Source organism: Lampris incognitus, chromosome 8, assembly GCF_029633865.1.
Source record: "Lampris incognitus isolate fLamInc1 chromosome 8, fLamInc1.hap2, whole genome shotgun sequence".
NCBI classification, from domain to species: domain Eukaryota; kingdom Metazoa; phylum Chordata; class Actinopteri; order Lampriformes; family Lampridae; genus Lampris; species Lampris incognitus.
The window spans coordinates 21,043,242-21,070,520 of NC_079218.1; the positions used below are offsets into that span (position 1 = coordinate 21,043,242).

Here is a 27,279-nt window from a genome sequence, read left to right on the forward strand (position 1 = left end):
CCGCAGTTGGAACCCTTCTGCAGGTGAAGGCTAATTTGGTCTTTGCTGCCTCACTCAGGCGAGGCGTACAGGCTTGTGACCCTGAGATACCTGCTGAAGATGCAGAAGCGTTCATCGCAATGCGAATGCTCTGACCACCCTGCCACCAATGAATACCACAAAGAGGAGTAACTTGCAACATTTTAAGTAGCTCCTGCAATTTCTGCTTGTAGCAAAGCATCTCTGATGTTTACTTCCCTAGTACGCGTTTTTCAAACAAACCACCTAAATGCAGTGTAATTTATGTTTCGGCTACAGTAAATATTTGATATATAATGTAGATATTGTGATATCGTAGTAAATTTCAATAACGTCAGAAGGTAATATTAAGAAAAGGTTTACTGAGATCGATAAGCATTGTACGTTACATTCTTAGCCACCATCCTTATATTCTTCTTACTGTATTAATGTAGAACACACATTTCATTATCCAGCAGGGCCTCCTTGCGGCATTATAAGATAAACCATTACAGGACACAACAGCTCTCTGTAAAAGAATACTCTTGCTTGCGTCGACAATAAATGAACAAAGTGGTAAACATGACTCACCGTTGGATGAAAGTTCTAAAAGTAGTAACAAAACCCTCATAATCAAACACTCAGAATGTATAATCTGTAGTCAGCTGATTAAGTATATAACTATCAAATGTATGAACATGGATTGTGTTTTAGTAAAACTAATTTTAAAAAAGAATGCCAATCAATGCTGTACAAATGAAATGACATCATCTCCCAAAGAGCATAGCTCTGCATTTAACCTCGTGCATGGTAGTACTGATCAGTAGTGCTGATGCCATTTAGGTTTGTATCTGGTGCATGGATGATTCGGGGAAGTGTATGTAGTGGTATGTGAGTGTGGCAGTGTATGGTTTGTCTGTCCTAGCTCAGTCACAGGTGGAAAATGGGCCAGGTGTGTTGCGTTCCACTTTTTTCCATCACTCAGTAAGAAGGTGTTGGGGCCTACTCTCTTTTCCACTGTTACAGGGTCAAAGAATCTGGGGTGAGCTTTAGGAGTTGACTGGGGAATCCTTACCCTCACTCTCTCCCCCCTCTCCCCCTCTGTCCCCCAAAGAGAGGAGCACGTGCACCACGTTTTGAGTCAGCATAGAGCTTCATCTCGTCTTGTTTCTTCTGCACTTTGTCGCGTACATTGGCAGGAGGAGGTACCGCAACAGCAAGCAGAGGCAAGATGTCCAATCTGGTACACATCTTCTGGCCGTAGAGCATTTCATTGGGTGAGGTGGAGGTGGTGGCATGTGGTGTCATGCGGTACACTTGAAGCCAGGTCAGCACAGCCTCTTTCCATGGCTGTGACTGCAGAATGCCATTTGTATGCAGCTTCTCACGGAATGATGAAATCTTTCAATGGCTCCATTGGCTGCAGGATAGTAGACTGATGCCCAAAGCTGCGTGCTTGACTGACATCTCGGAGTGGGTGGCGACACACCACTTGAAGTCAATCTGGAGAAGACAGAGCTGATGTTCCTCCCGGGGAAAGGTTGCCCACACCGAGACCTAGCCATTACCATTGACAACACCGTGGTCATGCCAAATCGGACTGTGAGAAATCTGGGTGTGATCCTGGATGACCAACTGTCGTTTGCTGCAAACGTTGCATCGGTTGCTCACTCCTGCATATTTCTCCTCTATAACATCAGGAGGATTCACCCATTCCTCACTGACAAGACGGCACAGGTGCTCATCCAGGCTCTGGTCATCTCCCGGCTGGACTACGGCAACTCCCTCCTTGCTGGTGCCCCAGTGTCAGCCATCAGATCTCTGGAGCTTGTTCAGAAAGCTGCAACTCGTCTGGTGTTCAACCGCCCTAAGTTCTCCCACACAACTCCCCTTCTCATGTCCCTACACTGGCTCCCAGTAGCTGCTCGCATCCAGTTTAAGACTCTGATACTAGCCTACAGGGCAGTGAAAGGAACAGCTCCTTCCATCTCCAGGCCATGGTCAAGCCCTACACCTCCGCCCCACCACTTCGCTCTGCTGCCTCGGGACGCCTGGTTGCCCCGTCGCTCAGAGGCCCCTGCTGCCGATCGACCCGGTCACTGCTCTTTTCTGTCCTGGCCCCACAGCGGTGGAATGAACTCCACAATGATGTCAGGACAGTGGAGTCGCTACCCATCTTTCGGCGCAGGTTGAAAACTCACCTCTTTAAGAACTACTACCCTGTTACTTGCTTTTAGCACTTATTGTATTCACTCATAAAAAAAACCTCTTTCTTGCACTTTTACTTTAGCACTGGTTTTGCTCTTAGATGCTTGTTTAGATGCACTTATGACCTCTGATGACTAGTCGTTCTCCTGATTTCCTATGTTAAATGCACTTATTGTAAGTCGCTTTGGATAAAAGCGTCGGCTAAATGACTGTAATGTAATGTAAAATAATATGATGTATGCCCCGTGCCTCCAAGAATTCAGCGAAGACAGCTGAAGTGAACAGAGGCCCATTTGTCAGTGACAATGCATTCTGGGTTGCCGTGGCAGCTGAAGACAGAAGTTAAAAACCTTGTAACAGCCACAGCTGTAGCACTGTGGGAGAAGGCAAGCTCAGGCCACTTGGAATAGTAATCTTTTAGCATAATAGCATACCGACAGGCAGGGCCGGCTGTTTCAAATGGCCCAACAATGTCAAGGCCCAGTTTCTTCCAAGGAACATCAGGGAGTTTGACAGGCTGCAGGGGAGCAGGGTGGGTGAAGGCCGTTTTATCATTGGACTGGCAGAGAACACATGATGATATACAGGCCTGAACCTGTAAGTCCATCCATGGCCACCAATAGAGGTCATGCAGATGTTGTTTTGTACAGACAACCCCTTGGTGACTCTCATGGGCCAGGGCAATCAGAGTACGGCATAAGTAGATAGGCACTAAGAGCCTTGTGCCTCTAAAAATATATTTGTCTTTAACTGAGAGTTCTTCTCTCACCCTATAGTAGGGTGTCAAGTCCTGGTTCACCACTTAGATGGACGGTGGCCATCGCGGTGAATCTGTTCACTAAGAGCTGTCATTTCAGGGCACACGGAGCAGGCAGCTTCAAAGTCAGCAACTGGAAGGGAGCGCAGTGGGGAGGAGATTAGTGCCAATAGTTCAGGTTCCACATCAGCAGATGGGTCAGTAGGCACAGACAGAGGGAGATGGGAAAGGCAGTCAGCCGTGTGGTTTTGGGAGCCTGGACGATACACAAAATCATAATCAAAGCAAAGCAGACACGCTGACCAGCGGGCCATGCACATCCCAGCTCTACCCATACCTTTTGTAGTAAGCAAGGTTGTGAGCACTTGATGGTCAGTGCGCCCAGTAAAATGACGGCCCCATAAGTATGTCCGCCACTTTTCTGAAGTCCACACCCATGCCAGCACCTCCTTTTCAACTATAGAGTACTTGCGCTCTGTTGCAGTGAGCGTGCGGGAAGTGAAGGCCACTGGTTTCTCTGTGCCATCCAGATGTATGTGGGCAAACACAGCACCCAGTCCATAGTCACTGGCATCTGTAGAGCTCACTGAACGGAGAATAGGGTCATAAAGAGTGAGAGCTGGACTGGCCACCATGCTTGCGTTAATCAAAACTGCTTTGAGCAGCATCAATCCATGTAAATGTGTCTTTGTCTTTGGCGCACTCATGCATGGGGGCCACAACTGTAGCAAAGTTGGGGAGAAATTTTGAGTACCAAGACACAAGGCTCAAAAAAGACCTTAAGGCAGGTGCATCAGATGGGGGCAGGGCTTTCAGGATGGCATCAAAGTGTTCTTGGTCAGGCAGGATGCCCTCAGCAGTGATGACATGACCAAGGAAGTGCAGTGAAGTCTTTCTGAAGTGACACTTGTCATTCAACATCAAGCCAGCCTATTTCAGTTTCAGCAGTACAGTACTGAGATTATGGTCGTGCTCATCAGCAGTGGCACTACAGACAATGAGGTCATCTAGGTGAGGTCTGAATGCCAGGTACACCCTGCAGGATGGTTGCCATAATTTTTTGGAAGGCAAAGGGTGCAGATGCCAAGCCATAGGGGACCCTACAATATCTGAAGAGTCCCTCGTGTGTAATGAAGGCTGTAATGTCTCTACTGTCATCATGTAGGGGCACCTGGTAATGTGCATTTGCCAGATCAGTGGTGGAGAACAGCTTAGCACCTCGCAGGTTGGCTAGCAGCTCGTCAACATGAGGCAATGGGTAGCTTTCTATGACCACAGCCTTGTTCGGCTCCCGAAGGTCAGTGCACATCCGTATTCCACCATTTTTCTTCCCTGTGACCACTATGAGGAAAACCCAGGTGGAGGCATCAACTCTCTCTAGGACGCCAGCCTTCAGCAGGCAATTAAGTTCAGAAGAGACAGCATCCCTGATTGCAAAAGGCAAGCACTGCAACTTCTGGCACAGGATGACTGCAGGATCAACTTTCACCTTGTGTACAAAGTCCTTAACACACCCCATCTCAGAGGGAGCAGTAGCCAGGGGTATTGTGGTGCCTGTGGACATCACAGAAGTAGGTGGCACTGGGGTTGAAGTGAGAACGGTATCTCCTCTAATAGAAAGAAAGATGGAAGGCAGTGAACAAGTCCATACCCAGTAACGCAGTCCCTTTTTCCACTACAAAGAAAGTGGTGGTTACAAATTATTTTAGGGGGTCGGGGGGGTCGGAAATTACCTAGTCATTTCCTAGTAATGAGGTAGTAATTATCGCGTAATTTCTTAGAAATAAGGTTGAAATTACCCTATAATTTGGGTTAGGGTTAGCTGTAAAATTACCTGCAAAAACTACCACCTTATTACTAGGAAATTACAAGGTAATTTTAACCTTATTTCTAAGAAATTACGTGATAATTGCCACCTTATTACTAGGAAATTACTAGGTAATTTCCGACCCCCTAAAATAAAGTGTTACCAAAGTGGCTGCAACAGAGATGTTCCCCACACATACCTGGGCTTGTAGGCATCCCAACACAGGAATGCAATCCCGTGTGCAAGTCACAAGGCTGGTGGAAGGTGCAGACAACGGGCTAGCACTGAAGTACTGAGTGTAAATGCGGTGTGGCAGTATGGATACAGCAGAGCCTGTGTCCACAACGAGCTGTATCTCCTTTGCATAGGCGGTGGGAGTAGAGATACTGACATTACAGAGCAGTCTTTTTGGGGCATGGACAGAGTTATCTAAGTAGAGCACGGTCACGTCAGTTTTACACTCGTGTACATCATTGGAAGGAGCTGAACGGCATACACGAGAAAAATTTCCTCTTTTATTGCAAGATTTACATTGGGCTTTGCCTGCAGGGCACTGAGTGGAGTTAGCTAAATGCTTGCCAGAGCCACATCTGAAGCACGATCTGCGTGGAGAAGGGGTAGCAGAGTAGGGGATTTAACTGCACGGTGCTGTTTATTTCTCGTTTTGTGTGTCTTGAACTGTACATCCTGCACTGGAGCGCCGCCATCAGCAGTCATTTTTTTCGCCTGATCAACAGCAGCTTCCACCAGTGTTGCAGCTTTCTCTAAAGTAAGGTCTGGCTCCAGTAACAGCCTCTCCCTAGTGTTATCACTTAAGTGTTCCAGCAGTTGATCACGGATCATCTCATCAGATTTATCACCAAAGTGACATTTTGCAGCAAGAGCACGCAAGGCAGCTACATACTGTGTCGTGGTCTCACGTGGTGCTTGCAATCGCTTCCTTAACGCATGCCGCTCCACAACGACGACGTTAACTTTGGGGGGGGGGGTGAAGTGCTTTTGTAACGCAGCGACAGCAGTCTCATAAATTGTACCTGTATCTGGCAGTGCATAAAAGATCCGCTGTCCCTCGGCTCCCAGACAATGAAGTAACGCAGCCAAGCATCCCCCGTTGCATTTATCACCACTAAATAATTGTTGAACATGCGCAACCACGTGTCGAAAGGCATCGCCGGCTCTACCGCGCGAGGCAGAAACAGGTGCAGGAACATTCACAGACATTTTGTCGCCCAGTCAGCAATAAAACGCTGGGGATCCTCGTCGCCGATGTGTGGTATCGTAGTAGATTTCAACAATGACAGCAGGTAATGTTAAGAAAAGGTTTGCTGAAATCGATAAGCATTCGACGTTACGTGCTTATTCTCTTCTTCTTACTGTATTAACGTAGAACACACATTTCATTATCCAGCAGTGCCTCCTAGCGGCGTTACAAGATAAACCATTACAGGACACAACAGATTATTTATGTAATTAGTTATTTATTTTCCAATCCCCCCCCCCCCAATTATATCTGTCCAATTACTCCACTCTTTTTGAGCCGTCCCAGTCGTTGCTCCATCCCTTCTGCCGATCCGGGGGCGCCCCGACCGACCAGAGGAGGCGCTAGTGTAGCGACCAAGACAAATACCCACATCCGACTTCCCCACCCGCAGACGGACACCCGACCAAGCCGGAGGTAATTCGACCCGGCGAACCCGTGTTGGTAGGAAACGAAATAGACCGCTACGCCACCCGGATGCCGCGGGACACACCAGATATATCTGTTTATGACCCTATTTACAACGTTATTTTTTAAACTGGAAGAACTATAACTATGGCGCTTATTTATATCAAGCTGCGTGGCTCAAGGGGATTGTAGTTTTCAAAAATATTAGTGTATTTCTTAGAATTGGAAGTTGTAAATACTGAACCGAGAGTACACTGCGGGGATGGGAAACACAGTTGTGTGATCAGATTTTAGATATCCAGCCAGCCAGCCATCCATCCATCCATTATCCGAACCGCTTATCCTGCTCTCAGGGTCGCGGGGATGCTGGAGCCTATCCCAGCAGTCACTGGGCGGCAGGCGGGGAGACATCTAATTGTTAAATGGGTGAAAATTAATTATGACCATAATTGACAGTGCCAAGACTTATGAACAGGCGCCATTTCCGGCAAGGTGTATGTGTGTGTGTGTGTGTGTGTGTGTGTGTGTGTGGGGGGGGGGGTTGAGTGAAAGAGTGGGGAGGTGTGTGTGGGATCATATTTGCTGCGTGCCACTCTGCAGTTGAATTCAACTCAATATGCTTTCTTGGCATGAAATATAATTTTAGTATAGTTCTCCTGCATCCCCGCGACTTTGAGAGCAGGATAAGCGGTTCGGGTAATGGATGGATTATTATACTATTATTGTTGGATTTTTATTAGTTATATTTGATGTGTTGTAATTTTTGTTATTCATGAGGGTTTGGCAACATTCACTATGTATTTCTCAGCATAAACAACCCATAATTACTACTGGTTAAAATTGGACCCATAACACCACGGATGTAACGTTTTGTAAAGGGGGGGGGGCGGTGTTGTATTGTATTCAGTAGGCCATTGCTGAGGATGAAATCAAGTCTTGTTTTTATCAGAAAAAAATAAAGGTGTATTTCACACATCTTAACTTGAAAAGGAGTCAAATTTGACCTGAACACAATAGGAGGGTTAATGTTTTCAATTAATTAAAAAAATGGTTGCAAACAAGGCTTTCTATCAAGTTAGTGTAAACTACTAATAAGACACGTTAGCCCCTAGCTAACGGGTCTGACCCTTTAGCCGAGCGGTTAGTGATGTCGCCTTGTGGTGCAGTACACCTCGTATCGAATCCCGCACCGGGCAAGAAAATAACCGGTTACATTGGTGTTATCCGGAAGTGTGCAGATCCTCAGGAGTCTCTTCGGAGCGCGGGAAGAACAAGCGCGAGGGCGCGCTTCCGGGGAGGGTGACGACTGTAAACTACTAATAAGACACGTTAGCCCCTAGCTAACGGGTCTGACCCTTTGGCCGAGCGGTCAGTGATGTCGCCTTGTGGTGCAGTATACCCCGTATCGAATCCCGCACCGGGCAAGAAAATAACCGGTTACACTAGCATGACTGTTTTCTGCAACTCTGTTATTTTTGCTAAATTGCTGGAAACACCTCCACGCCTCCTGGGAGTACACAACTGCAGCGGGACTGCCGGGCCAACGGTCTTCCTGCTCTCAAGCACAGAACTCTACATTGGGATCACTGCGTCAACTGGGAAAACTTGTTTGGAATAAAAGGTAAATTTGCCCCCATTCAAAACATATTCTGAATAATCTTGAAATGAATGAAGATGATCGTGACTGTACCATGAGATTCTCGTTTTTGAAAAAGAGCTATGTCATGATTTTTGAAGGCATAAAATGATTGCCCCCATTGAACTGGGTTGAAACCCCAGCCAGAAGCTTCATCCATTATCCAAGCCGTTTATCCGACTTTGGGTCGCGGGATGCTGGAGCCTATCCCAGCAGTCACTGGGCGGCAGGCAGGGAGACACCCTGGACAGGCCGCCAGTCAATCACAGGGCAGACACACATTCACACCTTGGGACAACTTAGTACAGCCGATTCACCTGACCTTCATGTCTTTGGACTGTGGGAGGAAACCTGAGCACCCGCAGGAAAACCCACACAGACACGGGGAGAACATGTAAACTCCACACAGAGGACGACCTGGGATGACTCCAACTCCCAGGTTGGACAGCCCTGGGGTTCGAACCCACGACCTTCTTGCTGTGAAGTAACCGTGCTAGCCGCTAGGCCACCATGCTGCCTCGAACGGTTCCATGTTTAGTCATGAAGCTAGAAGCTTCAGCAGGGTAGTTAAGTTGCTCACCACTGAAGAAACCGGTGAGGCTTTTGTCTGTGATCCTAAATGATCTGAGTTCAAAGGTCTGAGTTCAGGAACGTGAACCCATCCTTTGAGTAGCCTAATCTGAATTGTTATAACTATTCAGTCACAGTGAGTCGATTGAATTGATTAGTCAACACAAAATTATCATTTCACGGCCACACACTGATATGGAGCCTTAGGCCAAGTGGCACAGTCATAATAGTCTCTAATGGGGATTTGTTCGGCTACCTTAGCCGAGTTAGCTACTATTTCCAGCAAGTGGCTAACAGCATATTGTTGCCAGCAGCACTTGGAATTTCAATCATGATTTTCCAACAGCTCTTGTGCTTTGTGTGATCTGCTCAATTGAAGTGATTCAACAAGACTATTGTGACCATCAGTGATTCGGGGCTGTACGAGGCCTGTATGAGCACACAGCAAATCCCGGTCACAGAGACACGCTTTGTCTAAAGACGGACTTGTTTTTAGACGGACGTAATCCTCACAAAATCACGGCGGGTTTCACTTATTTTTATTCTACGGTAGCAAAAACGCATTCCGCAAAATGCTGCAGGCGACCAAAACGCCGAGTCGGCTGGGGATGGGGGAGGGGGAAGGGGTGTCGTCGTCTTCGGAAACACGTCGTTCGGCAGCAGCGAGTCGTCGTCGAATCGCCCATCGCCGGTTTCGCACAGCGCGGTGCTGCTGAGGCGACTGGGAAACGCCGCGCTCACTGGTGCTCCGGCTGTGGCGTGAGGCGCTCGAAACCAGCCCGGCAACAAAAATAAAAAAATTAAAAAAAATAACAGGCTGATTATCTCCAGCCACCCAAAAAAAATGACTAAACGTCGCGGGTAACGGTTGGTGGTGTGGGGGTGGTGGGGGGAGGCTACAAAAAAAGGAGCAACCAAAGAGCTGTGAAGAGCGGTGTGTATTAAGCTGATAAATCGCCGACCGGCTCTTGGGACGAGTGCAGGATGTTGCAAGTTCTGGCCGGCGGTGTGGTGCTTTTCCCCGGGCTGTTTTTCGTCTTGCGGAGGATTCTGCCGTCTGTTTTCAAGCAGTGGACCGATGCCGATGTGGTCCTCGTCAGCGAGAGGTAAGCAATATGTTATCATCTGAAATCCCGTCTTGATGGTGTCCTCTTCATCAGGCTGTTTAAACACGATGGGACGTTAAAACACGCACACGCACGCACACACACACACGGTAGGACCAGGATTGTATCGATTAGCTTATAACTTTTGATTATTATCATTATAGGGGGCTATGCAGGCTATTTGTTTCAGCGAGGCGCTGTCCTGCCACGAATATTGCTGTGATGACTATTATTAGTATTTAGGTTCAGTTCTTGCCATGGCTGCTGTCGCTGTGTAACAACCTCGCAGTGGAAATAGCCCATGGCTCAAGACGACCATTTAATGCTATTAACCGACCTTTCACATGTGCACGTTTACGTGTGCGCGTACATCAACGCCGAGTACGTTGCGAAACGCTATGACATTAATGACTGGCAGGTTCTCATGCAGTTTGATATGGTAAACCGCCTGGGTCTGACATCATCATCATCATCATCATCATCACCATCATCATCATCATCATCAAATTTAGGCCTTTTAGGACAACCATTTAGAAACTTAAGTCTCCTTAAACGAGTTCGCCGGTCCGGGCTTCACGCATGTTTCGCGTTATGGTAAAAATTGCAGTTGTTTATTCCGCGACGATAACTGAGGCATTTCTGCTCAAAACCGTCTACGGCGTAACGCTCGGTCCGTCAAACGGGACACGATCAACCTACATGTCTGTTGTTGTTGTTGTTGTGTGTGCGTGCGTGCGTGCGTGCGTGCGCGCCTGCTCGTCGTGCGATGCGCTCACATATGCAGGGGTCAGCTGAGTGTTCATTTGTACACTGACACTCCTGTTAATCCGCCTCTGAGCTCGGGTTAGCACTGAATGCTGAGTTAGCTTTCCAGCGTGAAGCACCATGCTTTACTCATGATCACTGGGCCATAAAGGTGTTGCTATTATTAAAACGGCGTCTAATGGAAAATGGATTGAAAATTGTGTCACATACATACATGCATACATACATACATACATGCATGCATGCATGCATGTATGTATGTATGCATACGTACACGTTAATGGTGTAGGGCTAGCACAATCCCTGTTAGCTTCTACCAAGGCTTGAATCTCGTATCTTTTTAGATGGCAACACTAGCTCATGGTTTTTTTTTTTTCTTCCATGGACCATTTTCACCCATTACAGCTACCTTCGTTCATCAAAATTGTAGTTTTAATATGCGTCGCAAAGGGATGGCATGTCAGCGATGCACTCCAGGCTGCTTCCCATTCCAATTTTCTGAATTAAAACCACATTTAGTTTGCTGCAAGGTGGCAGCTGTTTGGGTAAAATGATAAGTGTTATCTGCACCTGCAGCTGCCCTCATTTTTTTTAACAGACCTTTCTCTTTTTCTGATGCAATACTCTTGTGCAATACTGTTCAATACAGATACAGTTGTGCTGTACTGTTCAATACTGTAGTACAGTTTGATAGCCTTATCACATTGTACCATAACCCATCATAAAAAGCTGCTATTATTTACTGAAGAACACGCACTTCCTGTCCTTAAAGGCTTTATGAATCCTGTGCTTTTTCCATGCTTAAAGCCTCTGAAGCGAGTGAAATCCTACTTTCTCTGCATCGGCTTCCTACCAGTGTGATATTCTTGTTCACGGTGTCACAAGCAGCACATACTTAAAGAACACACAGTAACCTTAAGGCATGACCTTGCCGTAGTCTGAAGAAAAACGGTTAACTTCACAAGGGACTAGAATAGTCAAACTTACCCACTCACATTTAAAGAGACATGCAGCCACATGGGTATTATTTTAGTGTTTCAGTCTATGGTTTATAGTCTTATGTTTGCCACATTGTGGTCTCTGCTTCTCTGCATATGCTGATTCATTTCTGACATATATTCATTTACTCGGGTAGATAGATAGATCAATACTTTATCAGATCCCAAAAGATGATTAAAAAGTAAAGTGCTCCTGCAAAAGAAAAAAAAAGATTTTATAATACCCATTACAAACAGCTAACATCATAAATGTTCCCTTCCAACCTAAGTCCAACTATAATAAAAATGCCAAGTTTTGCCATAGATGTTGGCACTGTGCTGATGCCATTGAGTATTGCTATGTAGTAGACATATCCACTGTTAATGTGTTCAGAGTTAAGCTCCCTCCAACTTCCAAACTAGCTAAATTGGAGTAGACTAGACTAGTGCACCTAACAGTACTGGCCTAACACTGATTGACAATCGTAAGCAGAAAGAATGGCCGAAACTCTAAGTCCAAGTCCATGATGTGATGTAAATGCTTTATGACTAATTGGTCATCCTGATCATGGCTGACCCAGTGGCAAGCAATGATGGTGCATTAGTGAGTGAGGCTCAGCCATCCACGATACATGCAAGGCTTTAGAGTACAAGCTTTTCCTATTTATAGATGGTAGGCAAACTATTAAGCACACATGTAAATTATGGCTTGTTGAAATATTAAGTGCTTTAGTTTTAAGAAACGTTTTGGGTTTTTTTTATCAAGTCATGTTTGGTTGCAGAGCCACACAGGTAGTAGCATCGTTGCATCCATTTGAGTTAAAGACAGAGCAAGGGACTGCTGAATGTGCTTTGCCCTGTTTGCTTTTTGTTTCTGCTGTCACTTTTCCTTTTAATCTTCCCTCTTTCCCAAGCCACTGCAGCAGCAGTACCAGTGCACTGTGTGGAGCTCCATATTACATAGCCCATTTACTGCAGGAGCAGCAAACACCACTACATAGAGAGGATGAGAGAGCGAGAGAGACGGAGAGAGAGAGACAGAGAGACAGAGACAGAGAGAGCAGAAATAAGGAGTGTCCAGAGTGAGTGTCCATTTGTGTATGCATGTGCAGGAGAGTGTAGAGTGTATAGGAGACAGTATAGGAGACAGACATCCTGACAGAACATTATGAGTGGTCACTGTAGAAATTAACGATCATCAGTTTCAACGAAAGGGAGTCCAGGCTTATTCACCTGCCGTGCACAGTAGGAAAAGAAAGACAACAGAACAAGACAGACTCACGGCTGCCATTGCCCCCCACTCACACCTCACCCCTTGAACTTTCAATGGGTGCAATGGCGGACAAACAATGAATGAATTGTGCAAATCTAGGTCTTGTGACTGAGTGTGCAATCGCAGCCCCAGGAGGCAGTGAAGCATGGGGGTAAAGAGAGAGAGGCGGGTTAAGGAGCAGTAGAGAGCTGGAACAGAGCAGGAGGGGAAGGAAAGGGAGGGAGGCAATTTAGCCTTGACAAGTTGAAGCCTGAGGTTTTGTAGGGGCAGGTCACATAACCTTTGTTGCCATGCCAATGCCGGTAGCATGGCTGTATCCCTGTGCAGAAATGGTGCAGAGTGGCCAGTCCATAACAACTAGTTCAAGCAGGAAACACACTTACACAAACAATCTATCCCGCTCTTGTTCTTATTTTCTCAAAAGCAGAGGAACACTAATTTGACATATACATTGGACACATTTGTATTTCTTTTGTGGTGCCTAATTGTGTATAATAAGTCTCAGTTGGTGCTACATCAATTTCTTTCTCTCCCTGGAAACGTGTGGTTATAAAGTGAGGCGAGTACAGTCATTTCGAGGCTATCTGGTGGTAAGTTGAAGGTCAAGTGCTCAGCTCAAGTGATGAGAGAACTAGGCCCAAGAACTAAGCCTACAGTCCGTGCCACAGAAGATAAAACAAAATGAACATCCAGGAATTCTCCCTGTAAACTTTTTAAATGACTGACTTTAATAGAGGAAAACGGTACACGCAGTTGAGTTTATATGCTTGGTTCAGTAATGAAATGACAATGTTCTACATGCATTTTAACATTATGCTATCGCTTCTCCTTTTTCTTCTATCCACAGTGACTACTCGCTTAATTCGTAAAAGCTATGTAGTCAGTAGTTGTAGTGGCTTAATGGTTTGATTTACACTGTATTTAAGGCCACTTGCGTAAGTGAGCACTCACCAGATTTGTATAAATTTCCTTTAATATGTTTGCCACCAATATTTTCACGTGTGACTTCTGTAGAGACCCACTTTCTGCAGCTTTTCATATTTGTGAACTTGTCAGTTTAACTTTTTTACACACCGTACAAAAGAGACCTATTACCCCTTAAATTCCTTAATGTCTCGTCTGGTCAATTTATTTATTCAACTTTACAGTGTCCAGGCCAAATTCCATGTCATGCATATGCAGATTTCTCTTAGTTAATAAACCAGATGCTGACGCTGCCTCTGACTTACAATGTGTAATCAGTTGCCGAGCCCTGTGCTGTGGACTGCACTAAATAACATCGTGTCAGTCGATGAATATCATCTGAATAGGTCTCCCAGACCCCTGCTTACCTCTGCATGGTGAGCAGAGACCATGCATGGCTTGGGCCATGTTCCTTACTAGAAATATCAGAGGAATTATTGCTGCTTGCTAAACCAAGACACTACAATTGTTGTAGTACATGCCTAAAAAACAAACAAACGGTGTTCTCCGATTCAACAAAGGATCAGGTAGAAATACAAAATATCTAAGATGTCTTCTCTCGAGGTTTTGAAGATTTGGTCACTCGTTGGTACGTAAAACGGGCGATTAACTTTTACGGTTGCAGCGAAGGGGGATGAAAGACATCTTTTCTGGTTTCAGAGCCACGTACAGATGGGAACGCCAAGTTGGATCCCGGCCAGCGGGAGACCTGGGCTGAAAAAAGCCCGTCATTCATAATTTGAATTAGACCTTCATTCAGGCCTCTGGTTAAAATGTACCAACCTGCGTATGTTCAGCATTTATGTGACAAGAGTGACCCATTCTGCTTATCTTGAACAACTAAGTTAAACATCAGTTGAGTTTACAATTTGGGGTCATGAAGAACTGGCTCAAACCCTCATATGTAGGCCTCTTTAATATGTTACTCAGGGTCTGATGATAGGTGGTTGGTCTATAAGTAAATTATTTATGTAGTAATAGTTCCTTTCCAAATGATATATAAAGGAATGCAAGCAAATCAATGCATCTGTGAAACTGTGTGGTATTTTTACTTACTAAATGACTAAAATGATTAATCAATTACCACATTTGTCATCATCAGTTATAGTAATTTTCTGTCTATTGACCAATCAATTAATTGACCAAGCATTTCAGCACTACGAAGAGTTTTCTGTCACATCATAAAGTCATCCTTCAAATACAGGACTACACGTCCTATTAGTTCATAAGGTTGTGGTCTAGTCTAACAAGTCCATGTCAGTCAGGTCCAGACAGGCAAACACTGGTCAAGTGCAGGTGTTGCTAATCCCAGGAAATTAAATTAAACTTAAATTTTAATGACACGTCTCTGACTATTTTAGTAGTCTACCTGAAGGAGACTTGGCCTAGCCTCTCAAAGCTTAGTGCGCTTATGTAGGCATTGGCAGGATGACCTTGCGGTGAGGTCATTCACCGAGGCAAAGGGCCCGGGTTTGAGATATACATACACACACACACACACACACATATATATATATATATATATATACATATATAACTTTGTTAAAAGAAACACTCAACAGTAGGAAAATTGCTCAACAAATAAGGAGTAAAATAATCCAGTGAGTCAAGTAAATTCTTTATGAGACAGTACAAGCCTGTTTCATGCCATAAGCAATCATCAGCTGTCAATAATTTACTGACAGCTGATGTAACAATAATTTACTGACACCAGTACATTTATATATATATCTCATGAGATAGATAAACCACATACATACTCAAATGACTGAGAGGCTTGCAAAAATAAATACCATTGGCGTAGCGGTCTATTCCATTGCCTACCAACACAGGGATCGCCAGTGTGAATCCCCTTGTTACCTCTGGTTTGGTCGAGCGTCCCTACAGACACAATTGGCTGTGTCTATGGGACGGAAGCCGGATAGGGGTATGTGTCCTGGTCGTTGAACTAGTGCCCCCTCTGGTCTTCCAGGGCACCTGTTCGGGGGGGGGGGGTGAACTGGGGAGACTAGTGTGATCCTCCCATGCGTTATGTCCCCCTGGTGAAACGCCTCACTGTCAGGTGAAAAGAAGCGGCTGGTGACTTCACATGTATTGGAGGAGGCATGTGGTAGTCTGTAGCCCTCGGCAGAGGGGGTGGAGCAGTGACCGGGATGGCTCGGAAGAGTGGGATAATGGGCCAAGTACAATTGGGGAGAAAAAAAAGGGGGGATAATAATAATAAATAAAAAAGCCATTCGTTTCTTCTTCACAGCAGGGCTGACCGCCCACCAACAGCTCTCCAACATATGCTAACGTTTGGTCCTTATTATCTGTTGCTTTCCAGTTACCATAAGCATCATTCATGTCTCCTACGTAACCTTCACCTAATTATGAACATATTAGCTATAGTTGTAAGTCAACTCAGAGTGTTTGTATGACCAGAAAATGACTGATTTTCAGTATGACAGGAATGTAGAGACTGTTCGTTATCAAAATCTCTTCTGTTCCAGACAGCACTATCAATGTGGGTAGCGGGTTGATGGTGCTGCAGCAAAAACAGGTTGGATTGGTTTACAAAAACAAAAGAACAAACAAAACTGTAGCTGCTCAAGCTAATATTTATATTACATGTTTAATTTTCCTGTTTGCTTAATGACATGTATGTGTGTGGGCATCTCCCCGACAGCCAGGCAAATTTTCAGGATGGGGGGCAAAGAAATGACTTCAAAGCTTACACTGTTGTTAAAATTGAGCATTTTGCTTTACATTATATGTTGTGCAAAATGCAAATGCCTGCAAGTTTGACTTCTGTACCAAGATAAAGAGAAGTTCATGAAAGAAAATCATCTTGCCAGTTTGCGGTGTTAAGTCCTTAGATGTGTCCAAGTCAACACTGTGTCCAAATTTAGCTACGGCTCCACCATGGGAACATATTCCATCTTATTCAACACCAGTGAGAAAGAAATGAGCGAGGCAAGTTCAGAAGGTTCAAATTGTGGTTTGGGAACATGGTTCTTTAGGTGATTCAGTAAGATTAAGATTTGATCAAAATTTAAGAAGGATAAGCATCCTGTTTCAGTAATTATTGATTTTCTGGAAAGTTAATCAGCCAGTCTCCAGACAAAGATTTTACTCTATTCATTGGTGAAGCATACAGCCAATAACTGCATATAAGCAGAATTTCACGATAATACTGTTAAAATGTTTACATATGGAAACTGCAGGACACAGCAATTTGATCAAGTCATCAGTTGTCATAAATGACTCAACTTACATAATCTGCAAACAATTTTTCTATCGAACACAGTGGCTGCCACAAATTAGCCAAGAATAGATCATTTGTGTTATCAGCAAGTGGTCATAAGTACTCACAAATGTATCTGTGTGACCTATGGTTTTTCTCTCTTTCTTCCTCCCAGGCTGGTGTCCTCCATCCATGCAGTCCTGGCCACCACAGCAGGAGTCATAGTTGTGTCATCATGCCAGGGTAACGTCATTAATGACAGGTTAGGCTGCCACTCACATATGTTCAGTTTGTGTTGTTGATCCCACAAGCATTTTCTGTTTTAATCATATTACTTTCTTCCCGGTCAGCTACTATTAACCAGTATACAAACAACGTGGACTTATGAGGGCAGGAACTATTATCTCAGTGCCCACAGTGTTGGGTAAAAAGTGGGTAACTTTTTTTTAAACACAGGTACGGCACACTGGTGAGTTTCTGTGTCCAAGCACAGCTGCTCAGACAGTGTGTGCTTCTCCACTCTAATCATCTGTCCTATCTCATTCTTATTAACATTTACTACATCTGTCAACGACATGTCCCCACCCTGAAGGACAGTCTGCCCATCTGTCCGCTAACCCTAGCCTAAGCCTACCAGCTGCTTTTGATCCAAGCCTTGTGCTGAATCCCTAACCCTGCATCCAGATCCCTGGTCACTCATAAGGCCACCTGTCTGCCCGTTAGCTTCCAAGTATTAGCGTAGCATTAGCATCTATATGCAATCCGGGCAATTGAGATGCTAAGCTAGTGCTAGTGTATTAAATCCTCTGAGTCAGATTGCAGACCTATGCAAGGCCAGTTTCTGCTCCCTTTATGACCCGTCAGACTACTAATCCCCCCCCCACACACACACACAGACACACACACATGCTAAAGGCATAATTCCCCCACAACACTGCTCAGCTCTGCTCTCCTCTAAGCTGCACAGGGCTGATGGTAGCGTGCAAACACGTGCACATTTAGAGAATATGAATACAATTACAGGCAATCTTGGTGCTTATAACCTCAGCAGCAGTGATTTTCGGATCATTTCCATTCGAAAAATAAAGCATTTTCCAACGTGGTACCCTCTGCTGGTGAACAAACAACCTTTCAGTATGACACAGTTAACCCATTTGACCCTCACAGTTTGCTCCCATTCCACTGCATGATTCCTCCAAACTTGTGGATTCTGTGGCGGGGGGAGGCCTTGAACTTTGTCTCAGATTTTAAATCCACCGCCTGACCTTAAGAACACCTTCCCGCAACATTTTGGAATGAAAAACTGCCTTTTCCTGGCCCATTTTTATAAACTGCTGTAGTTCTCTTTGTTTTTCCTGATTTATCTAACTGTACAGCTTTGCAAGTGGAACCACCAGTCTCCATCATGAGGAATTTTCTGCCAATTATATGAAAGTTTGAAGTCTCTTTCCCTTAAGTTATTTTGTTTGTTTTTTGAGCGATTTGCACCAGACATGCAGCATAGTATTAGTATACCTTGCTAATAAGTTAACCATAAAGCAGCTCAACAGTATAAACAACAAAGCCACAATTGGTCAACAAAATGGAAAAAAAACTATAAATTAGGTGTGACCTCAAACACACCATAGGCCGTCATCCCTTTGAGATGAGGATTAGAAATGTGCTTAATTTAATTCAAATTAGCCAGTACGGTGTGTCAAAAATGTCAAAAAGATGTATTTTCATTTCATTTGGCCATTACTCAATTATTGTCTGCTCTATCATCATCACTGAAGGACTTCAGTGCTAGTGTTGTAGTCAAGTCACTAAACCTCAAGTCAGAGTCGAGTCCCCAGTGTTCGAGTCCGAGTCCCCAAAGAAGAGTCTGAATCGAGTCCGAGTCAAGTCCCCATTACCTGAGTCTGAGTCCGAGTCATCATGGTTGAGTCCGAGTCGAGTTCCAAGATGGGCTCCAGTGCTCCACTCTGACACCGTAAAAAAACTGACATACAAATAAAAGGTCTAGATTAAACACAAATGACACAGCCGTCACCATTTCAAAGGGAGTTTATTTACTTTGTGACACAATAGCCAAACAAATGCACTTGCAAGCATGTGCACACACACACACCAGTGTTGTAGTCGAGTCACTAAACCTCGAGCCCGAGTCGAGTCCCCAGTGTTCGAGTCCAGGTCCAAGTTCGAGTCATCAGTGCTCAAGTCCAAGTCGAGTCACGAGTCCTGAAAATCAGGACTCCTGAAAATCAGGACTCGGGTCAGACTCGAGTCCGAGTCCTGGACTCGAGTACTACAACACTGTCCAGTGCACACCTGAACATAGACTGTGTGTTATAATTACGCCTTTGTCATTACCCACTAATGATGTTGCACCTTTAATTATACATCCTTCAATATTTTACCCAACTCTTCAGCCCTTCACAATCATTCAGCCTTCACATTATCACAGGTTTCCAGTTCACATTAGGACTTGATCGCTGAGATGGCAGCTTGCAGTTGTATTTCTCTTGTTTATGCATCATTCCTGATTTATCCAATCCAACATTTACCAAACTGAAACCAAACCTTAGAGAACCTAAAACTTGTGACATCCAAGTAAATGATGGGTCCACTCCAAATCTTAAAGAAATATTTCTCATGGAAATATTCAGAAAAGAAAATACTGTTCACAAGGTTGATAATTTTCTCAGTTCAAACTACATCCAATATCCTGACTTCCTGTTTGGCTTCAGACCAAAGAAAACCGCTGAGACAGCGCCATTCAAATTAATAGATGAGCAGCTATTATACAGGCTCTTTTGCACATCTTGTCCTTTATATTATAATGCTGACTTTCTTACAGTTGGCTAGTCAGGAAATATCATTGGCCTGCTGTTGACTAGTTTTACTCATATTAAAATTTGAAATTAATCTTGAGTTTTAAAAGAACTTACCAATACATTTAACTTGATACTTAGGGATTATAATTCACATTCACAATACAAATACAGAAATATTCACAAATAAACCATATCACAGTACTGTCAGATAGACAATGCGTCTCACTAATATCTGCAAAGCCACATAAGGTGATCGATGGAAAAGAGTTCATTTATGTCCATAATTCCTGTCTCACACCCAGGCCTCTCTAGACCTGGTTATGAACTACACCCCAGTTAAACCGTGCAATAGTATTTGGATCTGATTAGCGATTTTGCCATGCAAAGTTGCTCAGGGCTTGCATATGTGAGTAATACCAAAGGGATTGATTTATGGTCGCGTTAACGTTTGTCTCAGACCGGGATGGCGCGCTTGTTGGGTTTCATGTGTGATTGTGTGCTGGCGTGAACTCGACAAATCCTGTTTTAAGAACTTTTATTCAGTGATATTCTAATCTTCAGTAATGCAGGCAAGCATTATTTTGCATTACCCTCAATTCATCAAAAAAAAAAAATTCTTAGTGCAGCATTCTGCCTGGAGTGCTTTGTTTTTCCTCTTCGTAAAGCCCCATCTAGCTGACTGTAAGAGCTTAAGAACCCGGTGACGGGTCAGGGGTCAGCTACTCAGCTCTCCCCTGCAGCTTTACTCCATTCTGTCCACATAATTAACCATCACTGTAATCAGTACTCATTAGAGTGCTCCAGCCATCCAAGCGTTTTATCATACTTACATAAGCTGCCCTTAAAGGATTTACATAGTATGTTGGGATGGAAAGGCATGCAGTTGATATATATAAAAGTACCCATATGAATTGTGTGTTTGTGTGCAAGTGTTATGTGCGTCTTCCTGTAAATGTTAAGGCAGAAGGAATGCAGGCAATTACAAATTTGTGATACTGCCACCCCATAAGAAAGATACAGGGTTTGAAAACCAAGATGTTTGATCTATACAACAAACGTCTTCGAGCTACACTATGCAAGTTCAGCACGGTTGCAGCGTTTGTTTGCTGCGAGGGGTGTTTCCTCTGTGCTTTTAATGTACATTGCAAGGCTGTGGGCTTGACGCTGAGCCCACATCTATCTTTTCTCCATCGCCATGTATTAACCTATTCAAAACTACTGAAGGGGGGCGTCCAGGTAGCGTGGCGGTCTACTCCATTGCCTACCAATGCAGGGATTGCTGGATCAAATCCCTGTGTTACCTCCGGCTTGGTCGGGCGTCCCTACAGATACAATTGGCCGTGTCTGCAGGTGGGAAGCCGGATGTGGGTATGTGTCCTGGTTGCTGCAGTAGTGCCTCCTCTGGTCAGTCGGGGCACCTGTTTTGGGGGGAGGGGGAACTGGGGGGAATAGCATGATCCTCCCATGCGCTACATCCTCCTAGCAAAAGTCCTCACTGCCAGGTGAAAAGAAGCGGCTGGCAACTCCACATGTATCGGAGGAGACATGTGGTAGTCTGCAGCCCTCCCCAGATTGGCAGAGGAGGTAGAGCAGCAACCAGGACAGCTTGGACGAGTGGGGTAATTGGCCAAGTATAACTGGGGAGAAAACGGGAAGAAAAAAAAACTACTGAAGGTTCATTAGTGTTTGTCCTTCCTTAGCATGCGAGAGCCTTGTTTGTTTGTTTCTGACAACATTGGGAGACCGGAAATATATGTGATATGCAAGAAGACTGTGAGAAATCTGGTCACACCAGATCATATGGGGATCTAGCAGCGAGACCACTGGGTGTACTGAATCATCGGTGGCTGTAATTTGTTCTGCATGAACTCATGTTTTAACTCAAGTTATAGGCGTTTTGGCGTCAAGCCTTCATTACTGGATGCCACTGCAGGAGTACCGCTCGCGGCCAACAAGTGCCACAAATGTGCCAAACTTGCATAATGTTGCTTTAACACACATAAGATATGTAAATCAAACCAGTGTCCTACATTCAGTGTGTTGACCGTTGGCTCTTTGCCATATGTAAATTAATATATCTCTTTTTTTTTCTCCACAGACACTGGCTGGCCACCTACTTTGTCATCTGGTATGGTGTGCCATACATGACCTATGACATTTATGCAATGTACCTCAGTCACTACTACCGCTTCCAGGTGAAAGGGCATGAGGAGTACAAGCAGCACTCGCTGAAGACAGTCAACTCCTTTGTCCGCAGAGAGTGTCTCCTGGTTCTCCACCACATCGCACTGCTCACCATTCTGCTTCCTGTCACACTGGTGAGGGTCAGATGGATGGTTGGTGGAGGGAGGGAGGCAGGGAGGGTTTGGTTACTGAAAAAAAAATATTGGAGATGGAGACATAAAACGGGACCTCTCGCTCAGTACTCGTTTCCTCTTAAGTGTGTCACTATTGATTTATAACTTGTCAGACTGAGATTTGACATCCTGGCAGTAGTAGGTCAGGAAACTCAATCATGGCTGTTAGATTACCTCAAAAGAGTGACCTACTTTTACTGAGTCAGTCACACCAAAGTGTACGGCGGAAATTTTATCAGCAACAGTTTACCCCTCATATTTAAAAACAGCACTTTTATTCGACCGGTTCATTTTCTTGCAGGGAAAAAAGTGCCGTGGCGTTGGCATTTTGGTCCAGATGTCTTTCAAAGAGTCCCCATGTGAGAAGTGTAAGAGTCAGAACCGGAACATGAGAATAAATGTTGTATGAAAAGGGGGCGGCTGGAAGCCAGTGCAGGCTAAGAAGAGTTGAATCTACTGAAATGAACCAAGGCTCTGAAAAGACTTGAATAAATGCGTATATACTGAAAGCGAGAGGCTCAATAAGAGCATGGGAAAGATTTCTCTTATTTCTGCAATTGGATATAAACCTCATATCCCAAAAAAAGTAAAACAGATAAAAAGTAAATTCATTCGGCACAGTGACACCAGTACATTTGTTTGTGTTCTCACAACTGCAAGTTATGAAACTTGCTCAGCAGACGAATGGCAACGTTGAGCCACCAGTAGAAGTAATAGTGTGAAATTCACCATACGTGTGAAATTCACTGTGTGTGTGTGTGTGTGTGTGTGTGTGTGTGTGTGTGTGTGTGTGTGTGTGTGTGTGTGTGTGTGTGTTCTACCTAAAACCTTCCTGTTCACATGTCACCAAGCTAGTGGGAGTGACGCGAAGCTGGTGAGTGAGCGAATGAGAGGAGGGGAAAAGGAGGGGTGGAGAGAAAAAGACTAGGGGAGTAAAAGAGAATGACAGCAGCTGGGGCTGAATAATGCAGGGTAAGGTGATCTCATATGGCCATTGACAGCTAGGGCAAACAAAATGGCCAGGTTTCTATTGCACCTGGCCTGTTAACCCGCAAGGCAATCTGAAGAGGACAGTACAGCACATGCCTCCATACCGCCCCCCATAATGCAGAGTTTAGCTTGGAAGGGGAGATCACCGCAGCAGTTATCACAGTGTACACAATGAGTTTGGACCGTGGCTGACATTTGTTGAATGATATGACCGCAAGAGACATGAGTGACACGGGGACGCCAGCAGAGCACAATGCTGCTGTCACAAGACAACCTCTCACCTTAAACATGCACGTTTGTTTTCCTTAACCCTTACCCTAACCTATCCTAACCATAATCCTATATCGTAACCCTAAACCCAAATTCTAACTCTAAAACAACCCACTGAAGAAGTGAGAACAGGCCAACCTGTCCCGACTTTGCAAAAATGTCTTCGCTCTTACGATTTAAAACTCAGGAATCAGGAACACTTTGTCATTTCACCTCACATGAAATAAAACAAAATGCTGTTTCCCCCATTCCACAGCAGACTCAGAAATGGTCCTCTCAAACATAGCTGTACAAACACACACACATACACACACACACACACACACCCAGGGCAGCAGGGGGCGGGATCAGTTCTGATATGGGCAGTCAGATTATGCGAGGGCCTCGTCCTCATATAGTTAGATATGCAAAGTGTACACACACATACACATACAGCGGGTGTGGGGGGTGTGGGATGAGGTGACTGGGTAGTTAGGTGGGGTAGGTTTGGTGTAATGTTCCTCTTTGCGGCCTAAGTCATTCTTCCACAGACAGGTGGCAGGGCTGCGTTTGGAGACGCTCCTGTTTTATTCATGCGATACACAACTAAGCAGCCTGCCAGACAGAAACTCGTCTTCTGTCAGGAGCACTCCTCATCCATCGAGACCCATTCGCTCGCTCCAGGCGGGCCCCTTTCAGCGTGAGCGTTGTGCACCTGGTCAACATTTGAAAGGCTTGTTCATTACCTACAAGCAATCCCTCTCCCCATCCTCCCGTCCTTTTTTTTCTTCCTTTCTACAATTACTTAATAACATTGTTTCAAGCCACTTGCCTCTATGAAATACCATCGTACGAGAGTAGGGACTATTTTTTCCCGTGTCTTCAGGCCCCTATAATATTTTCTATGGGGCCTTAACAGAATGCCTTGTGTTTGCCCTTTACAACAGCTCTTTCTCTCCCTGCTAATGTTTATTTACTCACTCCCTCTGCTCTCTCTCTCTCTCTCTCTCTCTCTCTCTCTCTCTCTCTCTCTCTCTCTCTCTCGTTCGCTCACTCTCTCTCTCTTTGTGTCTCAGTTCTTCAGAAAGGACCAGGGAGACTTTTTCATCGGCTGCCTGTTTCTGACAGAGCTCAGCACGCCCTTCGTCTCCCTCGGGAAAATACTTATTCAGGTGAGGGAGCATGTTTACACACATGTGCACCCGAGTCATCAAAGCGGGGGTTCAAACTGTCGTTGAGGGGTAAAATAAAGTGCTTTCTTACCCAAATACACAAACAGAAAAAGTTTCCCGGAAACAAATTCAGCCCCTAGCACATGTCATGTTAAAAAGCAAGTTAAACACATTAAATCAGATTTCCAAGTCAAGCACCTGTTTGCATGGGACGTGCCTTTTCACAGTTTTTGTTTTGTTTCCTTCGAAATCTCATCAAAGTTTGTTTTTTTTAATATGTGCAGTGAGATAGTTGGATAGGATTTGCATAAGTCAAGTTACCAGTGGAGCATCCGGGTAGCGTAGCGGTCTATTCTATTGCCTACCAACATGGGGATTCGCCAGTTTGAATCCCCAACACAATTGGCCATGTCTGCAGGTGGGAAGCCAGATGTGGGTATGCATCCTGGTCACTGCACTAGCGCCTCCTCTGGTCGGTCGTGGCGCCTGTTCAGGGGGGAGGGGGAACTGGGGGGAATAGCATGATCCTCCCACGCGCTACATCCCCCTGGTGACACTCCTCACTGTCAGGTGAAAAGAAATGGCTGGCGACGCCACATGTATGGGAGGGGGCATGTGGTAGTCTGCAGCCCTCCCTGGATTGGTAGAGGGGGTGGAGCAGCGACCAGGATGGCTCGGAAAAGTGGGGTAATTGGACGGGTACAACTGGGGAGGAAAAGGGTGAAAAAAAGAAAAAAGAAAAGTCAAGTACCTGTTTGTATGAGATGTGCCTATTCACAGTTTTTGTTTTGACCATTTGGGTTTCCTTCAAAGTCTGATCAAAGTTTTTTTTTTATATATGTGCAGTGAGATAGTTGGATAGGATTGGTATAAAACAAGTTACCAGTAAACTATAATTTTGTATTTTCTGTGCAGATGCACACAGATTTTGCCGACATCGTCACTCTATACATTCAAACATCCATGAATGAAGGATAATAAAAAGCCAAGGTTGTAGCGGAGGAGTTGGATGCGCCTTCCCAAAAAGAAACTCTTACTGTGGTGCTAACCCCCAAAAAACATATACTTCAAAAACCACATCCAAGGATGTAGGGTAGCACTCACCAATCTGAAAAAGGACAGGGGCAGTGCCTCATTTTCCCCACTTTATTTTGGCCAGCAAAGCGTGCTAACTTTTCGGCCTGCTGCTGCAGGCCTTCATCAGAGCAACTCCAAGGATTCATCAGCATGCTCTGATGAAGGCCTGCAGCAGCAGGCCGAAACGTTAGCACGCTTTGCTGGCCAAAATAAAGTGGTGAAAATGAGACACTGCCCCTGTCCTTTTTCAGATTGGTGAGTGCTACCCTACATCCTTGGATGTGGTTTTTGAAATAAAAAGCCAAGGTTTGATAAATGTATGTGCAAGAGTGGTTCTCGAAACTGGTGAGCCACGTCCCGCTTTGACTGTTGGGTATTGTAACGACGAGCTGCCCAGTGCACAGGATCGCTAGTTTTTCATGTGTTTGCCATTTCAACTTCTGCTCAGATAGTACGCAGTGATTCACATCGAGGATAACCGTAGAATATCCATCGCAGAGCTTGTCGCTGTAGCTTGAATAATTAAGATACTAGACTAAAAAAAAAAAATTCAGTAAAATGGGGCTAAGCTGTGGCTCCAGTCTCCCTCCCTACCTGTACGTGCTCCCCCTGCAGGATGTCCTGACTGAGAAACTGTGATGTGTCATATGATTGAAGGCAGGTTGTCTTATTGTGAAAATTAAATGTTATGCATTGAAGGTAACACTTAAAAAAAATTTAGCAAAAGGAGCAGTGGACTGCCCACGGGCTTTTAGCTCTTTGCTCTTTTTTTGTCTCCCTGTTAAAGCCAGATGTCAGCAAAGCAAAGCTCTCATCTTTCTCTGTCTTCTGCCACACTGGCCTCCTTTCACCCACATCAGCAGTAACCTTGCACAAACACTGATGCTGCAGCTGAGCCCATATGTCTGACGTTCACTGATTTCCTGTTGCTTTGCACTGACTGCTTTTTTTGTGTAGACAAATGTAAAATAGATGTAAAATAATACTATTCTCTAAGCTTTGAAGTGACCTAACTCCACCCCTCCTCTCGTCCTTTTCTTTACCAGCTCAGTCTCCAGGACTGTTGGCTGCACAAAGCCAATGGCTTCATGGTGCTGCTGACCTTCTTCATGTGCCGCATCGCCCTTTTCCCTTACATGTACTGGGTGTATGGTCGCCACTACGGCATCCCGATGTACAACGTGCCCTTTCACCTGCCGCTGTCCACCAATCTGGGCAACTCCTGCATCCTGGCACCACAGATCTACTGGTTCGTCCTGCTATGCCGCAAGGGCTACCGTCTGTACCAGCGCAGTCGGTGTAGGCAGGACACGTCTCCTACTTCCGCCGTCACAGACAATGCCAAGGGCGAGTGAGCGGCAGTAAAGTGATCGATTTAAAAGCTTAAGTCACAGGTTCTACAACTAATGCTACTACTTAATGCGGAGACACTCTTTTTTTCTTGGCCCATGTCTCTCTTGAGCTGCTGCTGGTACGTTTGTTGTTACTCTGACATTAGGACTGCTCCTGCCACACCCACACAAATCTGCTTCTCAAAGTGGACCCTCACCAACCCATCGCTAGTGTTAAAGTTTATTGATTTGGGGATTTTTTTTCATTTTTATTTTTTGGGATCTAGTGGATGTGTACTGGATGGGGAGTTACACCATCTCCCGCTGCAGCGCTGA

At 45.0% G+C, this 27,279-nt stretch overlaps 1 protein-coding gene across 1 annotated transcript; it reads left to right on the top strand.

Moving 5' to 3' along the window:
- The first annotated feature begins 9,625 nt into the window (after positions 1–9,625).
- tlcd3a (TLC domain containing 3A) lies at positions 9,626–26,986 on the top strand. The gene is made up of 5 exons (XM_056285467.1): positions 9,626–9,747; positions 17,127–17,213; positions 21,866–22,085; positions 24,440–24,535; positions 26,659–26,986. Exons 1-5 carry the CDS (start codon positions 9,626–9,628, stop codon positions 26,965–26,967), a joined length of 834 nt encoding a protein of 277 aa, XP_056141442.1. The 3' UTR covers positions 26,968–26,986.
- Positions 26,987–27,279: the final 293 nt, after the last annotated feature.